Source organism: Cottoperca gobio, chromosome 20 (assembly GCF_900634415.1).
Source record: "Cottoperca gobio chromosome 20, fCotGob3.1, whole genome shotgun sequence".
Taxonomy (NCBI): Eukaryota; Metazoa; Chordata; class Actinopteri; order Perciformes; family Bovichtidae; genus Cottoperca; species Cottoperca gobio.
The window spans coordinates 11,166,432-11,192,105 of NC_041374.1; the positions used below are offsets into that span (position 1 = coordinate 11,166,432).

At 39.9% G+C, this 25,674-nt stretch overlaps 2 protein-coding genes across 4 annotated transcripts; both read left to right on the forward strand.

Annotated features, from left to right (window-relative positions):
- The first annotated feature begins 391 nt into the window (after positions 1-391).
- Positions 392-14,601, forward strand: nup58 (nucleoporin 58). 3 transcript variants are annotated; one of them, XM_029457552.1, is made up of 14 exons: positions 392-840; positions 1,311-1,477; positions 1,585-1,614; positions 1,712-1,984; positions 2,356-2,524; positions 2,724-2,789; positions 3,034-3,208; positions 3,947-4,026; positions 4,181-4,299; positions 4,706-4,788; positions 5,027-5,228; positions 10,343-10,426; positions 12,377-12,475; positions 12,924-14,601. In XM_029457552.1, the coding sequence occupies exons 1-14, from the start codon at positions 761-763 to the stop codon at positions 13,088-13,090; spliced, it is 1,794 nt and encodes a 597-aa protein (XP_029313412.1). In that variant the 5' UTR covers positions 392-760; the 3' UTR covers positions 13,091-14,601. The 3 variants fall into 3 exon arrangements, with proteins under 3 accessions (XP_029313412.1, XP_029313413.1, XP_029313414.1); XM_029457553.1 differs by lacking the exon at positions 12,377-12,475 and having other exon boundaries at positions 393-840; XM_029457554.1 differs by lacking the exons at positions 10,343-10,426; positions 12,377-12,475 and having other exon boundaries at positions 395-840.
- Positions 14,602-15,996: 1,395 nt separating this feature from the next.
- LOC115025786 (ankyrin repeat domain-containing protein 33B-like) lies at positions 15,997-23,598 on the forward strand. The gene is made up of 6 exons (XM_029458248.1): positions 15,997-16,127; positions 19,689-19,855; positions 20,266-20,406; positions 20,779-20,920; positions 21,150-21,348; positions 22,070-23,598. The coding sequence occupies exons 1-6, from the start codon at positions 15,997-15,999 to the stop codon at positions 22,607-22,609; spliced, it is 1,320 nt and encodes a 439-aa protein (XP_029314108.1). The 3' UTR covers positions 22,610-23,598.
- Positions 23,599-25,674: the final 2,076 nt, after the last annotated feature.

Genomic DNA, 25,674 nt, shown 5'->3' on the forward strand with positions numbered 1-25,674 from the left:
ATAGTACTTGCGGTGGTGCAGAAATGGAAAATTGACATTAAGTTATTAAAAATTAGTTTATTGTAAAGGTATTTTGCGTTGACATATTAACCCATGATACGTTTGCAGTATAAATCTAGCTAAGATAGTTTATATGCAGTGTAAAACACAACAGAGAGAGAGAGGAATAGCAAAGTGGCAAAAATTGACCAAAAAAAGAGTGTGGGGGGGACACTATTGCAAATACAAGAGTTTTGCATGACTTTACCTACTATGTCTGTTAACAGTCTCAAATGGCGTCTTTTATTTTGAAAGCAAGTCTGTAATTTTTGTAAACGTCCGCAAGTAGAACCTTGCGCATGTGTGAGGCATCACGGGATACAAAATCGGCGACAGGGATGATGGGAAATGTAGGTTAAAGAGTAAGATTACCCAAAATGCAATAGTATTCGACAAGCACCAGGCGCGGAATAGGAAAAGTAACACCATGCGAGGATTCATCCTTTTATATTTGGCAGTTTAAAAAATCTAAAGACATTAGAAAGGGTGTGAAAACATAACACTGCAACGGAAGAACTCCGGATTTAACATTGGCGTTATTTGAAAAAGCCGACATTTTGGTCTGGTCTTTTAAAAGGCAAGACCGCGGATTTGGCCCTCACGCGGGCATCCTTCAAAGCTAGCGTGTTAGCTGTGATGCTGTGTTGCTCGCGGATCGTCTTCATGAGTGGCTGAAGTCCAAATAAACAGTTTGTGTTAAATGTGTGCCTCCTAAGACAACATGTCTGGCTTTAACTTTGGATCAGGGACTCTTGGGGCCGCCAACACTGGCGGGGGATTCGCATTTGGGGCTGCAAACAGGTAATGGCATTTTAAATAGCCGGGTTAGCTAACTTTAGCATAACCCGTGGTTAGCGTACAACAAAACGTGTGTGACAAACGTTACCTGAGTTTCTGTATCAGTTTCTGAAGAACAATAAACTGGAAGTGAGGGTGTTTCCTTGGTGTAACGTTAGCAAGCTAACGAGAGAGACTTGAACGTTAATGATATGTTTATGTTCGGTCTGTGTCCTTGTGACTTGTCCTGATAAGCAAACTGCAGGTTGTCTTGATGATCTGTAGTCTTTGTGTTTGCAACAAGAAAGATGGTGTATGGTAAAAGGTTGAAGAGAATGTCCTTGATTTACGTCTTTCTATTGAGTAGTTCCACCAAGGTCTATTAAAAAAACAGACTGATAATGACATATTAGCCATTGCTTCTTAGTATACTTCTTGACTCTGGTATCATGGAAGAACTATGTAACTGAATTGATTGCCTTTTGCCTTGTTAGTGCACCTCCGGCCAATGCTGGTGGCTTCTCTATGGGGACTGCTCTTGGTGCAGCAGCCACAACCCTTGCCGCTGGCACCACCGGCACCGCTCCATCTCTTGGTCTAGGAGGCAGTCTCTTTGGTCTGAAACCTACTGGAGGATTCTCTTTCAACACACCTGCCTCAAGTAATAATGTCACACGGACAGAAAAACAAACCCAGTGACATCAATTCCTGTGTAGTTAATATCTAGCTTCAGCCATAAACCTTGTCTGTTGTGATGTTCTCTTTTAGACGCCGTTGCACCCACAGGCCTTACATTGGGTATGTTTGTGTCTCTGGGATATTTTTGAAGTAAGTTCTTGGAAAGTTGATGAAAATGCGTTGTAACCTTGATTTCTACATGTATAATTTCTCTAAGGTGCACCAGCCCCTACTGCTGCGTCCACTGGCTTTAGCTTGGCCTTCAACAAGCCCACCGCTTCAGCAACACCATTCTCCCTAACTACCACCTCATCAGCCCCTGCAGGGGCAAGTTTATCATTTGGCTCTGTGCTGACATCCGCAATGCCACAACAGCAGCTTGCACCCGCAGGCTTCTCCCTTGGCCTAGGTGGCACAACAACCGCAGCAGCAGCAGCCTTAATGGGCCCATCACTGGGCGGAAGTCTCTTCTCCAACAATTTGGCTGCAGGTGGGATGCAAACAGACAACCTGAGCTTAAGTGAACATGGTGCAACAGTACAACGGCAAAACATTGTTATATAATTTAGACAAAAACAAGAATTCAAAATAGGCAAAGTAAAAAAAAAATGTATTGGTGCATATATAAACTAATAATAATTAGGGGTTTTGTAGATTTTGGTTAGTGGGTAAGCAATGTAGTAGTGACTTTTGCACAGAGCTATGACTTCTGATTTTTAATGAGTACATCAGTGTTTTGAGTTGTTACTGCTGCAGGTTTTTTAATGGGACCGTCTTAACTAAGAACTACTTTATTTTAGTTCTCAGTCTTAACCATGTTGCAGTGTTGTAACCTATGTTTACGTTTACATGTGGTTACAGGTTTGGGTCAGACCACTCTTGGAATGGGAGGCGGGTTAACGTTGGGTTCTCTGTTAGCTGCCTCTACAGCAGTATCGGTGGCCCCTACCCCCAGTGTTGGCCTGGGTGGAGTCGACTTCAGCACTTCCTCTGAGAGTAAGAGCGACACATTATCTGGAGCCAATGCAAAGTAAGTCCTGCTGACCAATATGCGCATGGTTCTTTACTAAATGCTAGAACTGTCCAGAACTGTACATGCTATAATGTAAAATAGTGTAACTGTTTACCGAGAGGAATTCTGTGGCTTTCTATCTTGTTCTGTACACCTGATCAGCAAGGACTATTAACTTTGTTGTAATGATGAAAACTACTTTCTCTTTCTCCCTCAGGGACAGTAAAGCTTTGAAAGATGAGAACCTGCCACCAGTTATATGTCAGGATGTCGAGAATTTTCAGTAAGTGTTGTATGTGTTTATATTGTCATATGATTTGGGGCTGTTTGTGGTAAAGATGGCTAGAAGGATCATATAATTATAAAGCTATGAGCTGGCCAACCGGCATGCAAAATCCATAATTCACATTTAATTTAAATACAACGCTGGTACTGGTGTTAGTGCACCGATAATGTATAGCTGGAAAACATTTTATTTTATTATTTATTTGTAAAAAGTCTCTATTCCCCCTTTTTATTTTTTATAGAAAATTTGTGAAAGACCAGAAACAGGTTCAAGAGGACATCAGCAGGATGTCATCTAAGGCCATTTCTAAAGTCCAGGATGACATCAAGACCCTCAAACAGCTTCTCTCTGTCAGTGCCAGCGGTCTGCAGCGCCAAGCTCTGGCCATCGACAAGCTAAAGCTGGAGACAGCGCAGGTAAAAACAGTATATCTGCACACACAAGTGTAAGAGTTATGTTAAATCAGTTCAATCTGAAGTACAAATGTTATATACATGGTTCCTTCGGGTTTTTGAAAAAATAGACCTGGATCATTGAAAGTGATTGAAATTTGTATGTTTTATTAACGTTGGTAAATAGTTGTTGAGAGCATAGTAACTCTCATTATATAGATTATTTGTGTTGTACCAATAATTAACCTTCATCCTCGTCTCAAACTATGCCGTGTTGGGTCTTTTGAATTTGAGGGAATTGGGCCTGGCAAGTCCTTGAATTTGAGGCTTAAAAATATGTGGGAACCTTGTATATAGTCATAGATCCTTCGTCATAATGAACATTTATCACAATGAGCACTTGACTTCCTCAAATCCAGTTGAGAAATGCACATGACAAATGTATTTAAATGGCCACAAATATTGTGTGTACGTACTGTTGCTTATTTTACTCACAAAGTAAATATAAAATGAACACAAAAATGCTCCGGTGCTAAACCAACATGGACAAGTGGTATTCTTTTCCTAAAGTCAAGCTAGAGATCGCTCTAGCTCTAGCACATAGGACTTGAAATGAGAGGAACCTAATTGTCTGGCTTGTTCACTGTCTGTTACTCGCACCTCATGAACTGAACATTTGGAAAGTGCTCTCCAAGAGAGAGATGGTGTCCTGAAGAAATTTAAAAAAATTGCGTCTCACTTTCTTTTTCCTTTGTCCTCAAGGAGCTAAAAAATGCTGACATAGCACTACGTACACAAAAGACTCCCCCTGGACTTCAGCATGAGAACACCGCTCCATCAGAGTAAGTAATCCCCCCGATGTTAGTTCTGAAGCCAATCAAAGGGGGATGTGTGCAGTAGTTCAGACTGCAGTAGTGTCTGCTTCTTTGCCCCTCCTCCGCTAGTTTCTCAGTCCATGGATTCAAGGTGAAAATATGTGTCATTTTCTGTGTTCAGTTATTTCCGTAGCCTGGTAGAGCAGTTTGAGGTGCAGTTGCAGCAGTACCGACAGCAGATAGAGGAACTCGAGAACCACCTGACAACACAGAGCAGTGGCTCCCACATCACTCCTCAGGGTAAGAGGTCATTTGTCTGACCTTTTTAACGTAAATTAGGTCAATTGTGTCTTGTCATTTCCAGGTTTTAAATTGTCGGCATAAGTATGACTCACAGGATGTAGACTGTGCATAGAAGCTTGCCATTGGCTGCCTTGCCAATCTTGCCTATCTGTGTGTTACCAAGATTGGTGTAAAGAAATAAAAACTGTCCTGAGTGTTCTTTTCCCTTTGTTCACAATTATGATGGGTACAGCCAGACCTTTCTCCAGCGCTGGCACAGTGCTAAGTGTGAAGAATGGAGATAGGTCTGGCTATGTGGGACTAAATCTGCATTAATTAACATATATGTATATTAACATTTGAGCTGATTACTATAATGTGAAAGTGACAAATCGCTGTTTTTTAAAAATGTTTTTGTTTCCAGACTTGACCTTGGCAATGCAGAAGTTGTACCAGACATTTGTTGCACAGGCTGCCCAGCTCCAGTCTGTTCACGAGAATGTCAAGGTCAGTTCTTTTCCTCCAGCTTTGTCAGCGTTCAAAATATTGTTTTTAAAATGTTGTAACGTTGTGTGATGAGTCATTCATCAGACTTCAGTAGAATTGTATTGTGATAATATAATTATCATGTTCTTGTTTTACAATATTAATGTTGTCCACATCCTAATTAAATTGTAATGCGTGTGTGAACCACATGTTAATTCCATAATCTTTTCGTCTGTCCCTTTTGCGTCTGATATCATAGATCTTGAAGCACCAGTACCTTTCCTACCGTCGGGCCTTCCTAGAAGACTCTACGGATGTCTTTGAGTCCAAACGGGCGTCTAACAGGAAGTGGCAGAGTACGCCGCGAGTCACGACGGGGCCGGCCCCATTCTCCAGTGTGCCCAACGCTGCAGCGGTTGCCATGGCAGCCACGTTGACCCAGCAACAGCAGCCAACTCCAGGTCTGACTGCCTACAAGTTCTAGAAAGTTTTCTTCTTCTCACCTTAAAATAAAGGCGGGAGAGGAGAGACAAATGATTCAGGACAGGATAAGAGTGTTTTTGTTTTTATAATAAGGCAATCGTAGGAGTGGAAAGGACAAAAGGGGACAGAGAGGATGATTCAAAACAAAACAAGCCTTAGCTAGTGCCAAGTTAATGTGTCTATACTTTCTCTAATGAAAGAACGACGAGATGAGAGAAATCTGTTGCTAAACTCCGACAAGAAACCTTTGTGCTGCCTTACCATCTCGTCATACGAATATCATGCAAACACTTTCAGTAATACCAAGGATATAATGCTTCATCTACGTTCTCTCTGTGCCCCATACAGTAGTATGTTACAGCAGGTATGAGGCTGATTTAGAAGGAATGATGTAATGGAAGAGTTCACTTGAAATTTGAAGTTGTAATTAGAGCTCCTATATTTAACTTGAGTTAGGACTCTGTTTTATTTAATGGATGCTTGAAATGAGCCAACTTAATTAAGGTTGTGATGTGATGCATTAGGCACTTTCTGTGTGATTTTAGATATACTTTGCGAACATTCTCTGAATGAGTACTCGTTCAGACGTCTGGTTTTGTTTTTGTGTTTTTTTTGTCTGAGTAATCAGTTGGTCTATGAGGGTAAATGTATTACAATGTAGCTCCTTCTCTCTTCGATGTAGGGAAGCTCCAGTTGATCAGACGCCAAATGGCTTCACCTTACTTCACCGAAAATATGACTTGATATTTTTAAGAACATAATTTATATACAGATTGAATCACCATTGTTCATTGAGGCATGGAGCCTCTCTTGTCTTGCCAATAGTAGGCCCACATTTTATAATAACTATACTCTAAATTATTCAACTAAATGCCTACATCAACAAGCCAGTCCTCTGTATTTATCAAAACAATGTAAGATATATTCCATAAGTGTATCATACATGTTAAACATCTTCTGTAAAAGATGTAAAAACAAATATATTTATAAAGATTATTCAACGCAGTATTAATACCCAGCATAAGCAGACTGCTGCAGATTGATCCTGTAATTACACATCCTGCTACTCACAGGTTGACGTTATGGCGATGTGTGACTGCCAAAAATACCTAAATAATCCCGTAAAACTAATGTCTTGAAACCTTGTCAAGCAGGCCATATTATTTCTGTCATTATTTCAGCACTCGATGGCACAAGAAAATGAGTTTTACTAAACATTTTAAAACTGTTAAAAGTAGTGTCCGTAATGGTTGTTGCCACATCTCTGAGGTGTTAAACAAATGTTCAGCCTTTTTTGTAGGCTTTGGTTTGTAGGCCACTTTACTGCACATCAGGGCACTTACTATGAACAAACTAAGCTACTATGTATATTAGCATGTTCCTGCGGTCCTTCCTTTTCTTAAGTGTGATAAACACGTAATTCAAAAGTTTGAAAGCAATATTTAAATTGGATGAGGTTGTGAAGGCAGCATGGTTTAAACAGTCTCGCATTGCAAATGATGGTTTTATTTGCACATTTCTGCTGCCTCCTTTTCACAAAAACCACCTGCTTAGATCCAATAATCAGCAATTGTTACCAGACAATGATTGTGGCTTATTTATCAATGTAATATGAACATTCACATACTTTTGTTCTCTTAGCAGGACATGCAGGAGCTATTTTAAACAACCCTCTAGCCTATGTGTCAACTAGGGATGGGAATATTTTACCAATCCATTGCTTAACCCTAGTTAGCAGATGAAAAGAGAAGAGATTTTTTTGTGTGTGTTGCTTTCCATTTTTTAATTCATATGAAGCCAAATCAATGTGTTTATTGTGACACTGTTTTCTGGGTATAACCTTTTCTAACTCATAGCTTTGCAAGTCTGTTAACCCCAGAGTTGGGTACTAGGTTACACAATTGCCTTTTTCAATGTCAAGGATAGTATTTAGTTCCCATCCCTATTGCCAAACAGTGGTTATTCACTAGTATTTGCCGCAGTCATTTCATAGACTAAGCCCAAAACTAGACAAAGTTTTTGTCTTGGTCTCTTCGCTATTTATTTACCTATTTATTTCTATTATATTTTTTGTTCGTGTGTAACTTGGTCTGTAATTGTGGCGGCCAGTATCACAGCACTTGCAACACTAACCATGCAGCTGGTTGGCGACTACTCCAGGCAGATGCGTGACCCGTATACGTGTCGGTGTGCTGGTTGATTGTGTAGGCCAAAAACTTGCTCAGCTTCGTGCCTCAATAGACATAAGGTGGAGGGTGCCAAAAGACTCAGGACTGAAAATATAAACTATTTAATAACCTGAACTGTACATTTAAACTAAGATATTGTATTTGTATTACTGCACTTAGTCTGTCTTATAGTGGAAGTAAGGCTAAGACCTTCTAAAATGGACCTGGTCTCTGTCACTTATTGCTGGCCTGATTGAACCGGTGTGCAGTTTGTATACAATCAAGTGCTGTGAACAAAGCGCGACATTGAAGGTTCATTCACAATATGGATAGTCGACAGTGGCAACAGTAGGCTGCATTAACTCTCTGTTCAACACTGCTTTTGGTTGGTTTGGTTATATGAGGCTATACCACTGTTACTTGATTTAAGCTATTTCACCTAAGGGCTACTGTCAGCGTAACAGTGCTGGAACATTTCACATTCAGTTAATTAACAATGTAGAATAAAAGAGCTGTTAACAAGTTGTAATTTCAGGTGTTTTATCCGAGGTGGTGGTACTTTGTATGGGCCTTTGCTGATTTATATTGATTGAGTTCAGGAGAGAAGAATTACTTTGCTGCTCACACTGGTCCTTCTGTACCAGGAAGGATGCATTGATGCCAAACGAAACAGACAGATCGGTATGGTCCGATTGTATGTCCACATCTTTTTATTGTGTGGGGTGTCAGTTCCCAACATTTTATGATGAAAGGATACTGTCTTGCTTGAGTTCTATTGACTTGAGATGGCACTCAGAAGAATGAGGACAAAACAAAATGTTTAATGTGTTCCGATAGAAACTGGTCAGTCTGCTCTCCAGCACTTATCTGTATATTGCTGCTAGTTACTGTGGTGTTCAGTGAACCCAACCTAGTGGATTCTGTCTTGGGAGCCGCTGCGTGTTGAGAGAGAAACGGCCGCTTTGGACATTCCAGTCGTCTGTCGGATGGAGATGCAGTTTTGGGCCAAGCTGGATGTCTGTTAGCTCGACTCCCTGGTTGTCCAGAATTGTGACACTTGTGTAATTTACACACTTTAACATTGTCTTCCACATCTATACAGACGTACTTGGCACAATGACTTAAATTATGTTATAATTATTGGTCTGTCAAAGCTGTTTAGACCTAGATGGTGATGGTGGATATTTAGCCACCTTATTCATGCATGTGAAGTATCTTCTGTCGGTAATAAGTGCTGACTGCTGTATTCTCTTGAATGTCATTACAACAGCAGGAGTGATCCCATTTACTAATTTATTTAATTTTTTACTAAATAATGTGAATTTTGATCATTTCTTTGGGATGGTTAGCAAAGTACTAGCACCACAATTTGCCTACAGTGCTCAACTCAACATGAATTATACTGACTGAGTCGTGTATATGATATCTTACTTTTCTTGTGTGACGTTGAGCTTCTGCACAGCAGTTCTCTAAAATGGGTGAAAAACAAAGTCTGGTCTTTTGAGTTGTTGGCTTTCAAGACTGTTTTGAATGTTCTTGGTCTCTTCATTATTTTCCTTTTTGACCATTTATCATATTCTTACATTATGCTTTTTTTTGTAGTTGTTTTTCAGGAGGTACTGCTATTGCAGGTTGTGTTATGGGGAGGGGGGGGTCTTTGTGATCTATAGCTATACATTTCCTAATGTTTATCTGAAAGCTAGACTGACGATAAGTTAACCAGTTGATCCAACAGAGAAAAGTGTTTGTCGCCTGTAATCATGTGAAGATTTATCCAAAGTGCGGCTTGTGTGTTTTTTTAAAAAACCCACCACCTTGGATTTGGCTCTTATGGCTAAGAATACACTGATTAAAAGTGTTCAAACACAACCACGAAGGTCATTCAATGTCTGGATGGTCCCAAACTGGACCACATTGACTTCCACAAGCGAACTGTAACATATCACTGAGTTTCCTCTTCTTTGAGCAGTTTACACGGAGAGGCGGCCATAGATGCCAAATTCACATTTCTTATCTAAATCTTTAGTGCTTTTACCTATAGATGAATGTGTTTTAAACGTATATAACCAATGCCTGTTGATACAGTATATTTAATATATAATATGGTGTGCCTTTTTTTTAAACTATATTCAATGATTGTGTGATGCTTTCTTTTTTTCTTTTGCCGTATGCTAGTTCATTCACTCTCAGAAAATTTGGAAACTTGTCAAATGCAGTAGCAGTTAGAAATTAACAATCAATTCTGTTCTAAACTGTTTGTCTGTGTTTTATGTAAGTGGAATTGCATATTAAATTGACAATAAATCAATTCTTAAACAAAGAAACGTTTGTCCTTGTTTCTTTTTGAGTGAAGTTGTTTTAATGCAGACTAATTGGAAGCTTAACAAAATTTGATTACATAAAAGTATTGCATAAAGGAAAAAAGACAAGTTTCTGAGTGAAAGAACTAGCAGCATTGTTCCCAGTTTGTCAGCAACGGTAACGCTACTCATTAGCTGAAATGTTAGTCTAAAACCTTTTTTTAATAACCTGTATATAAAGTACGTATACAGTATTTGTATGCACTGATATTGTTGTATTTCTAAAGGATTAGTTACTTCGCTGCTGTAATCTTGTGATGTTCCTACAAATGCAACCACTCTTGAGATTACTCTTATACCACCTATTGCAGACATTGTATGTTACGGATGCATTTCAAATCTTTAAAAACAAGGTAATGAAAACATACACATTTGGGATTATTGTAATCTTCTTTGATATAAAAGTATTTAAGTGAAAAGGAAGTCAATTGTATGAGACAGTAGTGCAAGTCACAAAATGCATGTCATAGTGAATGTTCTTACCCATTTGTTTTCTGTCAAAGGAGATTAATATTGCACGCGCATTTAGAGGAGTAAAGCATATACTCTCTCTCTGTGCCTTAGGGACCCAGGCACCCTTGGGGGCAGGGTTCGGAAACCCCTTTGCCTCGGCAGTTGGCACTAGCTTGGGCTCTTCTACCCTTGGAGGTATTACCTCTTGTATATATCCTCTTGTGTTGCCCTTCCCTTACAGTTTACAATTTCCCTAATGCCTCCTAGCTCTCCCCAAACAGCCTTTTTTGTTTTTAGGTCTTTGTGTTCTCCTGTATGAAAGTAGTGGTGTGTGTATGTGTGTGTATGTGTGTCAGAGAGAGAGAGAGAGGGATGCAGTTAAAGCTTGGCAGTGTTTTTTCTGTTCTTCCTTGCACAAGTGGTCAAGTGCGTTCACACCACAAGTAAACTGAGCAACCATTTGCCACAGGTCACTGTACTTTTTTTTTTAAATGGTACAATATGGCCAAAGAAATTTATACTGCAATAATGTTGGACCTTTGGAAATGGCAAATCCACGTGGCCACAACAGCCAGTTAAAAGTAACTTGGCAGTGTGGGAACGAGTGGTCTGAACGCACACCAAGTTGGCGTGTTCTCTTGTAGATGATGTGATTGGTCAAATCTTTCTCGTGTCGTTTTTCTCCCTTCTTGGCCTTTGCTTTGCCGTGTACTGTGAGCACTGTTGTGTTCTGCAGTCACGAGTTTAGCTGTGCGTAGTGCTCTATTGAGTAGGTTGTGGCATTGGTTATCCATATGCATCATTCTGTGCCAAATCAGATGAAGGATTTTGTGTTCATAGTTCCACGTATATATGCTATTTGACACCAAATTGCATAGTTCTTTGCCCCTGGGGAATTCTGTAATTGTCTCACCCTAAAAATGTCTTGGAGAGGAACCATTTTTTAGGGTAGATGTAGCAATATCCTTTTGAGAGACATGAAATGAGTTTGAGGCACAGACAACCGGTGTACAACAGAGGCACAAGCAGATGTCACATTCTGCATTACTGGCCCCTGAAAATGGAATAAAGTAGGAACCCCCCCCCCCCCCCCCCCCCTGGTAACACTTTATTATCACCTTCATTAATAAATGGTAAATGTAGTCAGTTAGTTAATAATTATTTTACAAACTGAATTGATAAATACTGTTTACTAATTATTAGTAATGCAATAATTAATGTAATCATTGGTTTGTGTAACAGGAAATTGTATCATAACTGATAAGAGACAATAATAATTGCATTCTGAGAACATAAGTAGACAGCTTAATATTGCACACATTAGAAGATTGTTAAAACTATATTAACTATTTGTTTATTACCAAATGATTTGTAAACCTTTAAGAAATTGTTTGTGTAAAATCTATAAACATTACGTAGATAGATGGACCAGAAACCATTGACAAAGTATTAACTACGGTATCTAAATAATGTTTATAGATGCTTTACAATGTATTTATTAACGATGCATTATAATCTTTATAATAGCCATCCAAGAAAAAGTTAATAGACGGTTTACAGAACAATTATAAGCCGTTTTTACAAAAGTCTGGTCCATAAGGTTTATATGTTTCACAAACTGTCTTAAAGGTTTACAAATGGTTTGGTCATCACTAACAAATGCTAAATTCAGAATATGCAATGTTTATAATGTGTGCAAAAATAAACTTAACATAAATGATAGCGTTACTAATAATCTGTAAACATTATTGATTATCATTTCATTGTTTAACAGTAAAATAACTTACCAAGAGTTTAATATAGCATTTATTAATGACGGTGAATAAGTGTTAAAGGATGGGTTCATGCTTTCGGCTTCAAATTCAGTGTTTCATTGATGTCATACCGAATTTCAGGGGCATTGACAAACAGAATCTGGTTCAAGTATGAAGAGCCAAGGTTGCAATCTGTTGCCTCATTGTTTGGTCTGAAATAGCAGACAGGCCGACAGAAGGTTGGAACAAAATCTCAAATGCAAACAAAAACCTCAATCTGATTCAACACGGAATGACGCGGATATGTTTGTACTCCTGAGCCACGGCTCCTTGTGTTAGTGTAGGTTGTGTGCTTAGCCCAAACTGACTTTCATGTCACTCTCTCCAACAGGTTTTGGTGGTGGGCCAGGATTTGGTGGGGTGGGGACGGGGGGGTCTTCTTTTGCCTTCTCCTCCACCAGTAAGCCCACAGGAGGCAGTCTGAGTGCAGGTACATACATACAGTATATACCCCCTTCACACCTGGCCCCAACAAATGACAGTGCAGCTGAGTCTGAGTAGGCTTGTGTTAGCAAGAGATATTTCTCTGAGCATATGTCATCAGGCAAGTCGAGCTATGTGAGCTGTGCAGATACGACACAATAAGTTCCTCTGGTTTCCTCTCTGCTGTGAGCAGGCTCGGTCGACAACGTTATCCTTGTAGTCGGCCTTTTACGTAAGTGTGCTGGCAGTTTGGCCAACACATTTTGGGAGATGGAGTTTTACACCAGGTGGACAAAATCTGTTCACACTTTAGCAAATGCTGGAATCCGTATTTCATATGGACATTGTATATTTGTATTCTTTATTTGCTCCATTACTCCTGATTTCTCTAACATTTCTTGTGTTTTCCTCTTCCTCTTTTTTGTCTTGCGTCCCCTTGTCTCTTGCTTTTCTAGGTTTTGGTAGCAGCAGCAGCTCAGGCTTTAATTTCAGTAACCCTGGCCTCAACCCCTCGGCCGGCCTGACCTTTGGCGTGTCTAACCCAGCTGCTGCGGGCTTCGGCACAGCGCCCCTTCTCCAGCTCAAGAAACCCCCTGCTGGTAATAAAAGGGGCAAGAGATAAAACCATGGAAAAGCAAAACCCTGTGACTGACCAGCTTGCGGTTTGTAGCGGTAAGGCCTGGTCTCCCAGAAGCATATACGTGCTATAATAATCATTACATCATCTACAGAACAAAGAAAATGTAAATCTGAGGAAATCATCCAGGTGGGATTGAGCCCACCATAAAACAGCTACACAGGATCCCCCATTTAAAATCACACGGAGGTATATACTGAACAAACGTTGAGAAAAAGAAAATCCTATTGACCAACAAGCGTTATCTTTTTAACAAACATTGATCTGTATTGTCCACTGATTTTATTCCATTTCATTTGATTCAAAACGGCCACGTCCTAAACCATTATGACCTTTCAGTTGCTACCAAATGTTGCCCACGTTCACGTGTTCCTATTAAATTAAACAATTCAGTTATATCACTTTGGTCTTATTAATACTCAGCAACTGAATAAATGTACTAGACAGTGGAGTGTATGGAAAGCTTTAAAATGATGTTTGCATAATTTTAAATATGAGTTTGATCATTTGCATTAACTCAAAAATGCTGCCTGCACATTATAACCTGTAGCGCTTCAATGCTTTTGGGAATGCCAGCCATGGACAGAGCTATGTCAGGTGCAAATCGTTGAGTTATCTGTCAGGATTTCCTTTTGTCTGAATATTGTACAAGATCAATTTGTTTTTCTGCTTTGAGGTGGACAGTGCAGTTGCTTCACTTGTTACACAAACTGTCAAATGCATAACTGCTCTTGAAAGCCTGTCGAATGATGGTTTGGCCCAAGTCTCGTCCAATAGAGAGATAAAAAGAGAGAAATGTATGTGGTAATAGTTGATTTGAAACCGTGTAATCCCTGCCCGAAGGTGTTGATGGGGAGTAATCTCTGATCCGAGATAGTTTTATAGGCACAGGAGAGTGTCCAGGGTGGGTTTTTGGGGAAGCACAGCTTTATTTTTGTATCCAGAGGAGAAAGAGATGACATTCGGGAGGGGTAAAAGTCCACATAACCTGTGTTGTTTTTAATAGATTCCATCCTTATCATTGTTTGATAATTACTTTTTTAGACACATTTAGCCAAGAACTTGGGAGAGGAAACTCTGTTTGTATTACATAACTCCCATTAAAGTTAAGTTAGTTGAATCTGAAAGGGATTTCACGAGCAGGTTCTACATACTCAATTTATACTTTTACTAGATTAAATGTGCACTTGCTAGTGTATATAATCTGACAGTGATTGTGTGACTGTGCATGTGTGCCTATTGCACAAGTATGAATTTGTCTATGGTCTATCATAGTTGCTGACTTATTTTGAATGTTGGGGGTGGTTGGTGGGATATTCTGCTCTTTAAAATTGTCTGTCTGTTTGGTTACCAAATACTGGTAGTTGTACTATTATTTTCTAATCCCAGTCTGTGTAAACCTGAATTTTCAAGAAGCTGTTTATTAATAAAATCTTGAATATGATGTTTTGCCTGTTTAAGGCATCACTTCAATAAATGTGTATGTTGACACAGAATGGTGTCTGTCATGTGTTTGTCTGAATGTGCATCATCTGATTTGTGACACCTCTAACTTTAATCTGACAATGAAGACACATTCATAGTTGTTCACACCAGTTGTTTCCAATTATGTGGTACTGTTCACAACAAACTGTCAACATTATTATTATTATTATTATTATTATTATTATTATTATTATTATTATTAGAATGATAATTATAAACTTTATTTGTAATAGCATCTTTTAAACAAGAAAATCAGCACACAGTGCTTTGGATTAAGGGAAAACAGACAGATGGAATATAAAACAAGGATAGAATGCCATAATTAATATAAAACGATATGGAAAATATAACACTTGATAGAAATAAGGTGTGATATTGTCATAGCCTGTTTTCATTACTTTGTCCTGCCTTTGTCTTGTGTGCACTGACTCTCCTAAGCGGTAGGGGGCGGTGATGCTCATCACGCAGCATTACAGCTACCCTCAGAAACAGAAGAACGCCGTTGCTATGCGACGCTGCCGCAATACGCATCATATCAAGTGCTAGGCAACCAACATTATTTAAGCTAGCAAACCATATTTTAGCCAAACTTTCCACATTTATTGTTCAATCCAGGTAATGTTATATTTTTTAATGCGCAATATATTCTGACAGTTAAAATGAGTTAGCAAAATGTCTCTTGTTTGTCAATTTAGTTTGTGGCCGGGAGCATTAACGGTAGCCGAAGACTAAAAGCCCACTTGACGTTAACGTTGAGTATATAAATGCATTTACCGGTATATGAGTTTAAATCAATCGAGAAAATAACTTTTTTATAGGCCTAATGGTCCAATTGTTTCTGTGTGTGATTCACATGACAGCATGACGACACGTTTATTCTTAGTTAATCTGACGTTACATTGTCTCTTTATTGCATTTTAAAGAGCCGATTCAGCGATTGTTACTTAAAATATTACACCTTTCGCGTGGCTAATGGCATATTCAGAGCCATAATAATATTTAAGGCCTCTTTTTTGCTGTATTTCTCATCCAATGAACTTTGCCAAAATTGATAACTGGCCTATCGATTGCCGTATGAACAGGGTCTTCTCCAACATGGCACATTTTATCATAGTTCTTTATAAAAAAGGAGAATATACTCATCTGTAGTTATTTTCAGCTTGTATCTCTCTGACATGTGCTGCTTTCATGGTCTTTACCTCAACATTCGTTCAAACTTAATGTAATTGGATCGCTACGTCAAAAAAACGGAATTCAATTTTGATGTTATTGTTGTGGTTATTGTCTCTGTGTATAGTTCTAAGTGGCCGTCATGCTGCTACTTTTCTCTTTCTCTCTCTTAAATCTGCTATCTGCTAGATTGAATCTGCTAACTGGACTATAATACAATGTTTTATATTGCAGCAATGCCTCTTCCAGACACAATGTACTGTTCCCAGCAAATCAACATCCCTCCCGAGCTGCCAGACATCCTCAAAAACTTCGCTAAAGCAGCCATCCGTACACAGCCTAAGGATTTGCTGCTGTGGTCTGAGGGGTAAGGTTTAGTCTGTGTTGAAAGTGATTGTGATGGAGTTTTATCTCAATCTTGATCTCTTAAACAATACCATAAACCATGTCTGCAGGCAGCATCACTGCATGAAAAGACAGGCCCCTTTCACCTGTGCATCTCTCATCCTTGCATTGACTGGCTGTAATTGGATCCCAGGGGCTTCCATGTTACTGCAGCGGTTAAACTATCTGACTTTCTCCTAACTCGTCCCCGATGGAACCAATTATTAGCGCATTGTAGATGCACAGTTAAGTGTGTGCCCCTCCTCCTCTCTCCGCTGACTGATGCGGCTAAGCCTTTCTATTCCTAGCTCTGGATATTCCCCAGATTACTTTGTAAGTGTGTGTTTGTGTCTTTGTCCGTGTCTCTATCTGTGTATACTGGCTAATAATAAGTTGACCAGAATTTGTATGTGTGTCATTTTTGCGAAGGAATCTCAATTCATCACCTTGGTTTGTTATGACACGTTTACTTTTCTGGTAAAAAATTGCTGTCACCAAAAAATAAATTCAAATTTTAAACATTTGTTTCACGTAACATTTCAGGGCGTCTACAGTCCAGTGTAATGGAACAGATGAGATTACAGTCAGGGAGAGCACATGTCTACGGCCATCAGCATAAAGTAATGAGAGCTTTAAAATTGCCATAGTGTGCAACTTCATTTGGCCTACATACAAAATACATAATCCCCTCAAAAACTATCGGTGAGGATTTGAATTTCTATCATGCTCAAAGTCTCACATCTCACACACATGCACTGCACACACACTCGTTCCTCTATTGGAAGTGCGGCTCTTGATTGTTTTAGGGTTGTTGAGCTACCTGGTTGCGTTGTTATTTTTATCCCTTTAGCTTCAGAGTTAGTTATTGAGTGAGGCACATGATTGTTTTTTTTTTATTGATTCATGTGTGTCTCTGCAATGCTGTGTGCATTTCGCTGGTGCTCTTCTCTCAGATTTTTCATTAACCAACATCGCCAGCAGCCACTGGTAAAGGGCATCAGAGCCCAATAGATGTAACAAATATTCCAAATAGGGATGTGCTGCGTAGAAAACTAGAGCCTGGGAGAAACGGGTTAAAAAAGAAGTTAAATGCTTGTGCGTGTTTGTGTGAAAAAGGTTCACAGAGAAAATAGGACATTGCCAGACGACTGAGATTGCTCCAGACATGCTGCAGGGCATGCTGCTTAAGTACAACACAGCAAGGCTGGAGGCCTGCCAAGAAAGTGTGTGTTTGTCAGAGAGTGAGAGCAGACAAGGTCTACATGCGTGTGTCTAAACAGATAGAGCAATCTGGAGCTCTGCCAGTGTTACGTGAACGTCTTCCAGACAATCCACCAGTTACTCTGCAGGACCTCTCGCCACCTTTTCCACTTTAAACTCTCAGAGCTGACAGCACTAATGTGACTACACCTCCAGCTGGCAGCCTGGCTTGTTTCAGCCAGTTTGTGTTACAGGTAAAAACCGTACACGTGTTGTAAATGCTGCGACATTCTAACTGAGTCTGTGTTGCAGACTAAACTTCAGGCTTATTTGTTATTTGTCCAGTCTGATACAGATTAACACAAATAAAGGAATTCATCAGAATATTACATGTTTTGGGAATATTTGCACTGTTTTGTCCAGAAAACTGTGACATGTTGATGCAACATGATGCTGACATCGTCTTGATTCTGGTTAATTGAGGATCATTGAAACATTCTGCAACCTGAAAGAAGATTGATGCATGAGGTTATAATATGACCGATGACAATATTGCATAGCATTGTGTAGACACACGTACAACTCTATCCTTTCTAACTCCCTGTGTAGCAGGTAAACATGGGGGAGGTTGGCACCAACTTTGTAAGTTCGCTATAAACTTTCAGGCGCTCTCCGTACCACTCTTCAGTGTCATTATTATATTTATTCATTTCAGCGAGACAGATCTCTATGCCAGAGTTTGAAAGAATAATTTGCTGCAGTAACACGGTGTACTGCTCGAGCCAGGAGGTGCAAAGCATGAAATAGATTTTACGAGTGCTCTTATGAAGAGAACATCATGTCACAGAAGAAGGTTCACAAATCAAGGAATATCAAAAGTGGTACAAATTGTAACCACTTACCAAAACACTACATTACTTCACTCTTTGCAGCAGAGATTGAATCGGTTTATTACGTCTGATTTTTAACTTTATGGCTTCATGACATTAAATATAAATTCAACACCCCATGATGTTTTTATACAGTGATTGCAAGTCAAGTTTTTTTTTCATTTTCACAGCAGCTCGAAGATAGTTAGACATTTTGCGTCTGTGTTAATCATCATGTCTGTGCAGGCACACTTTAAAACCACAGGAGGACATGAACTTTAATCATACCTTATTCTATTAGGTTATGTTCAGTATAACACGCCCTTATGACCTATAGCACGTTGCATGCAGCTGACTTTTACCACCCTACAAGCCTTTAAAGCTGTGAAAGTGAATTGGGGATTTATTTTGCCACTGGAAATACATTGTGGAAATGAAAATGCATACTGGATTACTCTCAGCAGGCAGACTATATATATTTGTTTTACAGCTTGCACCGTCTACGTGTGTTTTGACAGGGAGTACGTTTGCCTGGTTGACCTTTCCAGCACGCCTGGCTTTAATAGCACGCTAATTAAGAGTCCCTGTCTGCTAGCGTGGCAATTAAGGTGGTTATGAACAACACTTTGTTGTTTGTTTGTATTCGTTGCAAATTCATGTTTTCCCGATTACTGCAGCTTCACAAGTCGAGAATACACTCGTACAATCATTTACCGTTTTTAATGAACTCATTGTGTCCACTCTTTTGTCAGCTGCCTAGAAGCTGTTTAACAATGCTAAGCAGTTGAACATTTAACTTAAACGTATTGCTCTGAGGAATGAAAGATATGCTTTCAAAAGTCAGAAGTCAAAAACAAAAGATGGTGTCACATTCATTCTCATCATTTACATATATTGACTCGTTTGTGCATTTATACACCTGTGCTCTGACAATCTCTTTCTAACAGACATAGTTCATGTATAAATGTATAAATACACTGTGCATATTATATGTCAACTGAGAACTTTATGTCCCCCCCCCCATCTCTCCTCTGGTGGTAAACTTGTTTGTCTTGGCTGATTAAAAGTGCACTTTTACAGGAGTTTTCCAGAACTCTTGAACTCACATTAACTCACTGTCGCAGACTAACATTTACACATTCGTCCACACACACATAAAAGGGTTGCTATTCCCGCATTAACACACATACACACAAAAGTACACAACAACATCAGACGAGGAGGAGAGTTTATTTTTCCACTGAGTTCAAGACGGTTCAGTTCTCAATAAAAAGGCAACAGATGTAACATTTATTCAAGGATATTATATTGAAAGGTGCACAGAGGTCTCCTGGTCTTCTGGGTTTTTACTGACATTGCCGTGATTGCATTCTTCTCCACACTACTTCCTATATGTCAGCACTTTAGCTTCACCTCCTTTGCCAAGTTTTTTCCCCTGAACATTTTTGCTGATTCTAAACCCTCTCCCTTTCTCTCGTCTTCTTACTCCTTTCCTCGCTCTTTCTGTCTCAGACAGGGCTGTTGGTTGCATGTTATCAAGGTTATGTGGACGTCGTCATAGCGCTGTCTCAGTGTCCGTATCTGGATGTCAACTGGCAGGACAGCGAGGGAAACACGGCTCTCATCACTGCTGCTCAAGCAGGTAACACACACACACACGCACACACACACACACACACACACACACACACGGACACAGCAGTATATCAGACGCTGGCTTAGTTACATGCACACAGGCGCTGACAGGCTGCTTCACAGCACTGTTAAACACATGCACGTACAGATACAAATATACACACTCAAGCAGTTTGGTACTAATGCTGACACAGACGAGCATAAAAGAAGTCTGAACTCACTGTACTTTCCAACAGTAGTGATGAGTGTGTTACGTGAACGTGAATAAGCACCAGCCACATGGATGTGGATCTCAACTGTCCAAGACATGAAGGACAAGTGTGAATGAGTCTTTAGCGGCTCTTATACAAGCTGTTATGATTACAGACTGTGTGTTGTGACCTCCAGTAACTAATGTCTGTCCCTCTGTTCTTCAAGGCCACATCACAATCACCAACTACCTGCTCAACTACTACTCTGGGCTGGACGTCGAGAGGAGGAACTGCCACGGCTTCACGGCTCTGATGAAAGGTGCCATGCAGGGCAGGGTGGAGTGTGTGCGCTCGCTCATGATGGCAGGTGAGGAAAATGTGTACGATTACGCTTAATGTACAAAAAACTCAATCAGAACGCTGGAATTGTGGACATTTTGAGGGCAGTTTTTACTGATTACAACCACAAAAGATGTTGTTTATTCTGTCATTAATCGGGGCAGCTCAGAAAAATATGAACAGATTTTCAGTAAAACTGGTAGACAGATGGACAATCGGAATTAGTTTTGGCTGTGATCCAGATGTTAGTTATTGGGTGATTATTCTCTTTTTAGCCATAACTGTGAAACTAACGGAGAGATCTAACTCTTTCTATCTCCACCGTCTTATATCCTTGTACATCCACCTTCCGCTACGTCCTTTCTTTGACATATTGTACCATCTTGGTTGTGTCCACCAGGAGCTGCCCTGAATGCTAGGGACTTTGGCCGCCACTTCACTGCCAGGGAGTGGGCCATATTTACAGGCCGTTACGAAACTGCCTGGGTGATGATGCGCCTGATGGAACGGCCCTGCCCGCACCAGTACTGTGATACATACAGGTGAACTAAGAGCTGGTCCAACAAAGTGTTAAGATATATACAATCTATTTATAATAAGATATAAGGAGGGTCAGTGCAAGTGGCCAAGGTGGCAGGAGAAAACGACATGGAAATACTCAGCCCACGTGCAGAACACACAATATTATACATGCATCAAGCAACACGAAGAGAGAGAGGCTATGACTTCATGTCTCTGTGCAGTGGATTTATCTCTAATGTGCTCTCCCAGTCTAGAGTGGCCCCCACTGGCGTCACTGGTGGCCAGAGCCCAGGAGCCCCGTGGCTGTCTGAAGCGCTTGTCGGACACCGTACGGAGCGTCTTCAACTTCGCAAATGTCACCAACCCTGAGGATGAAGGCGTTATCGACCACATGGTTTCTATCACGACTGCCATGAGGAGCCCTTTCATTGCTGTGGCATGTCATACAGTGAGTACTTACGCTCAAGATCATGTCCACTCTTCATTATACACTCATTCATTAATCAGCATTAAACAGTATCCCACTACAAGATCCATGAACAAATCAACCCTCTTGTGCCTCACTTAGTCCCTCACACCAACAAGCATTTTACTAATATAAGCTCAGATAAGGTGAAGCCGGTAACTACTTCTGGTGATAAGGAAGGATTTGTTCAAGTCTTTAAAGTTGCTCTCCTCTGCACTATTCCTTTTCATTTCTTATCTAAAGATGTAGCCAAACATTCGTGTGCAATGTGAAAGTCACCTTCCACAGACTTGAAATTTGACTGAACAGTATCTACTTATTTATTTAAAACGATCCCCATACCAGCAAACCTTCAGCGTGCCCCTTTCTACTTTTTTTGTGCTTATCAAGTAGTAAAATAAAGCAGTTCTGTCACTACTGTTTCATAGAATCGATGTGCAGACAAAACATTCACAAGAACACAATCCAATAATTATAATATTGTGATAATGATGCTATTAAAGGATAAATCTGGTGCTAATTTATCTTTTATTTTATCAGCAAATCCTCTGCTTTTTCATGGGATTTGCTCATAATAATTAAAAGATATAATTAACGGCAGCCTTATCTGATTACCAGCAGTGCAATACTGCAAACAGTGTGGAGACTGAGCCCTGCTTTTTGTTTCTGCAAATTATAACAATAACTGTTGATTTGGTTTCAGGTGTGTCCTGACAGCCCTCCAGCGGTGGGCAAGCGGCGCTACTCAGTTCCTGAGATCATCCGCCAGCAGCGTGCCAAGGAGCTCCGCTCCATCAACCCTGACAGGGTGGAGAGCCACCTCAAGCTCTTCCAGAACTCCCGGGTCACTCTGGTGGCCAAACACTCAACAGACCGCCGGGCCAGCCTTCAGCCCCACAGCCTGATGCCTCGACACAGGAGCTCCAGCCTGGTGGCTCATAATGAAGCCCTGGAGCTGCGGAGAACCAGCCTACTGCCCATGCACATGGTGCTGAGGAGGAGCAGCGTCAGGCCTGGGTTCAGTATCCCCAAAGTGAGGGTGTCCAAGGCCCCCACGGCCACTTATGAACCAGAAAAGATCCGGAGGAAGAGCAGCGCCAAAGATGGAGGGGGACACCTGCTGCAAATACCAAAGTGGCGATACAAGGAGCTAAAAGAAGAAAGGAGGAAAGCCGAGGAGGCTGAAAGAAGGAGGCTGGAGGCTGTGACCAAGAGACACCTTGCTGCCGGGAAAAAGAAATAACATTGTTTTAGAAGATGCCATTTACACCCACAAAGAGACGACATCAGGACAGACTATAACGTTTCAGAGGATTGGCTTTAATATTTTTTCTAGAAGATATGAATTAGCAGCGGTGTTCCTAAAAGAAGACAGTTGGCCTCTTAAAGATGGCCGCCGGAGCTCTGACAGCATTACACGTGCACAATGCTCGGTGTCCTTCATGATGTCAAACAGTGAATACCCAGGGGATTTGATACTTGAAATGTTTTTAATTAACTTATTTTTCATATTTATTGCTTTTAGATGGAGGGTCTATATTTTGTTACGCTTTGGGTGCTCAGTGTTTTTGTACTGTGTAACTCTGTATTGGACACATTCTTTCAGACTAACCACAGCATGTGTTCATCTTTCTACCTAAACAATGGAAACAATTCATTAAAGATGTTACGGGAGAATGTCTTTTATTGACTGAGAAATCTAAACTCATATAAAATCTAACAGCAATATTTTTAGATGCTTTTTGTTTAGCTTTATAATGAAAAACCCATGAATGTATTACGTATATATATTTTATAATAGAGATTTAAATGATTTTTTGATGACAAACCTTTATTTTTTATTTAATATCGACTTTTTCACACATTGATATACAAACAACTATGTTTTCTAGTCTTAAAGTTCGAGACCAAGACTGAAATGTGGAGCACTATTGTGATGTAACACTTCCCACATTCAATGTGACGCTACTCTCAGAGGGAATGTGGAGTAAACAGGGTACTGATGATGTGAACAAAATAAAACTGTGGATGTGATTGTGATTGAGCCAAATGTTGATGCTTTATTGCTGTTAGAATTTCAAATGCCTAGCCATGTTGTGTTGCAAAGTTAATAAGAAAATAATGGATTTTATTTCTCTTTTTGACTTTCATTTAACATCTTAGCATTCGGGGGATTTAACAATTGCAGAAGGTTGAGCCTCAAGTAGAAGTGAAGTGATAAGTGATAAAAAAAAAAAAAAAACCAGCCCATTATAGAGCAGGAGGTCAGCTCCCTGCTTTAACATTACAACAGTGAAAATAATGGGCCGAAAAATAGCTGTGAGTTTAAAACACACAGAACCGCGGGGAGAGCAGTGATATAACATTGTCGGGATTTTTTCAGAGCACAATTTCACGGTCCTAACTCCTCATGGCGATTGCAGTTTAAGTGCCATCCAAGAGTGTGTGTCTAATATACATGGTGATGAGTTGCTAAGGGGTTACAAGGGCACTGTGCAGCCAAAATAATTTCTTCAAATAAACTTCATTGACTTTGAAATGGCAATCTGCTTGGATACTTGCCCAGAGGAAGTGAACAAAAGATGAGCAAACTGCAGTGAGTTCTGCATTTAGGACTGTACATCGTAGCAGGATTAATATATTTAACATCAACATAAGGAAATGTTTCATTATGAAAATGGCTTTCTGCTGGCAATGCACTATCACAGCCAATAAAGTCTGTGCAGTTTGTTCTGAGGGATTCTAAGTGTGCTGACTGAATAAAAACGTTCATTTGCAACTGTTCGTGTTTTCTGAGTCAGTGTGGAGCGTTTCTGGAAGGTTTCTACCAGTGAACCGCTGAAATACCAAATTTACCAAATAATCACATGCTGATATTAATGACAGAATATTGACTTCTGCTGTGTTTGTGTTTCGATCATCTATTCCAAGTGCTCTTCCAGCGTGTGGAGTGTGGATTGTGTTGTGTCTGTCTGAGAGAGAGACAAAACCTATTAGCCCTGAATGCATCAGATAATATTTAGGTCATTGTTGTGGCTCAAACAGCTGTTGGTTTAGATTGTAACCTGAGATTATGCAGCGCTTGATCAACGAGTCGCATCCCGCCCTTCAACCACACCCTGACCCGCATCCCTCACAGGCATTCTGACCCGATACACAGGACGCTATCCACTGGTAGTATGACAGATATTATGGCCTGTCGGAGGCTCCAGGCTGGGATTTAGACAGAATGACCTGATTGTAGATCAGCATTTAATGAGTGCTGCTGTCAAATCGTTGAATTTAGGGGGAATCCTTAGTTGGGGCCCTCTGCTGGTGGGTTGGTATACCACATTTTAAGGAGTACATCCACAGTAAGTGTATTAATTAAATATATTAATGAATAATCAGAATATTAATATAATCATTTGTGATTTTTGTTTTTATTTAATTATAGCTTTATTTAACTAATAATAAGCAACTTTACATTTGGATCTTTTAAACACATAATATTGCATTTAAATAGGTTAAATAATGTGAAGTTTACATCGTCCCTACACATAGTTGTCAAGTCTTAAATGTGATATGTATGTGATATAAATATTTTATTTCTCCCAGGCAAACTTAATAATAGTGATCTACATATGAGGTTTTATTCATAAACAATACATGCTCAGAAATATTATCCCTATGGTTACAATGACTATCTCCATATTTCCTCAGATTTAGCAAGACATCCGTGGAATCTATCCCAGTGCTGAAGGTATGAGATCATTTTAATTTCTTTTTTTAATATTCTGTGAAATGTTAAAGTGATGCAATCAAGGATAAAGTAGGTCCTTCTTAATGAATTCCATTTCTGAAAAGCTAAAAAGTATGAATAAATGAAAATGTCTTACAATTAAATCAGCATCAGGATTATCTACAACGTGTGAACTAAAAATGAACTGCGAGTGGCCGAGCCATCTGAAAAGTACAGAACACTTGGCAGAGAGCAGGTGCTCTTTTACATCTTGCCAGGAGTTCTGATAACACCAAAACTTCTTTAAAGGGGAAGTACTGCATCACACTTGCGGTTAGACATTTTCAGAAGCGACACTACAGAATATAAGTAGTGCTATAATAAGCAGTGCTGTTTTGATATTTCAATATAAAATAAAAAACGAAGGACGTTGGAAGAGCAAATTGTTTGGTTTTGGTGAAACTGGAGCCAAAATGTCACATGGATTTGTCATTTCAGCCCAGATGGCTTATCAAAATGACCATGAGCACATCCAAGAAGGTCTAAATGACCGAAATACCTTCTCCTCCCACTGTTGCCTGTCGACT

What these genes read in the sequence shown, in the direction of transcription:
- nup58 (XM_029457552.1), top strand. Translation starts at nt 761, where the DNA reads ATGTCTGGCTTTAACTTTGGATCAGGGACTCTTGGGGCCGCCAACACT. An exon ending in CTCCAACAATTTGGCTGCAG is followed by an intron (nt 1,985 to 2,355) that starts GTGGGATGCAAA and finishes ATGTGGTTACAG; the next exon opens with GTTTGGGTCAGACCACTCTT. An exon ending in GAGAACACCGCTCCATCAGA is followed by an intron (nt 4,027 to 4,180) that starts GTAAGTAATCCC and finishes TTCTGTGTTCAG; the next exon opens with TTATTTCCGTAGCCTGGTAG.
- LOC115025786 (XM_029458248.1), top strand. Translation starts at nt 15,997, where the DNA reads ATGCCTCTTCCAGACACAATGTACTGTTCCCAGCAAATCAACATCCCT. An exon ending in TTGCTGCTGTGGTCTGAGGG is followed by an intron (nt 16,128 to 19,688) that starts GTAAGGTTTAGT and finishes CTCCCTTTCTCT; the next exon opens with CGTCTTCTTACTCCTTTCCT. An exon ending in CATCACTGCTGCTCAAGCAG is followed by an intron (nt 19,856 to 20,265) that starts GTAACACACACA and finishes CTGTTCTTCAAG; the next exon opens with GCCACATCACAATCACCAAC.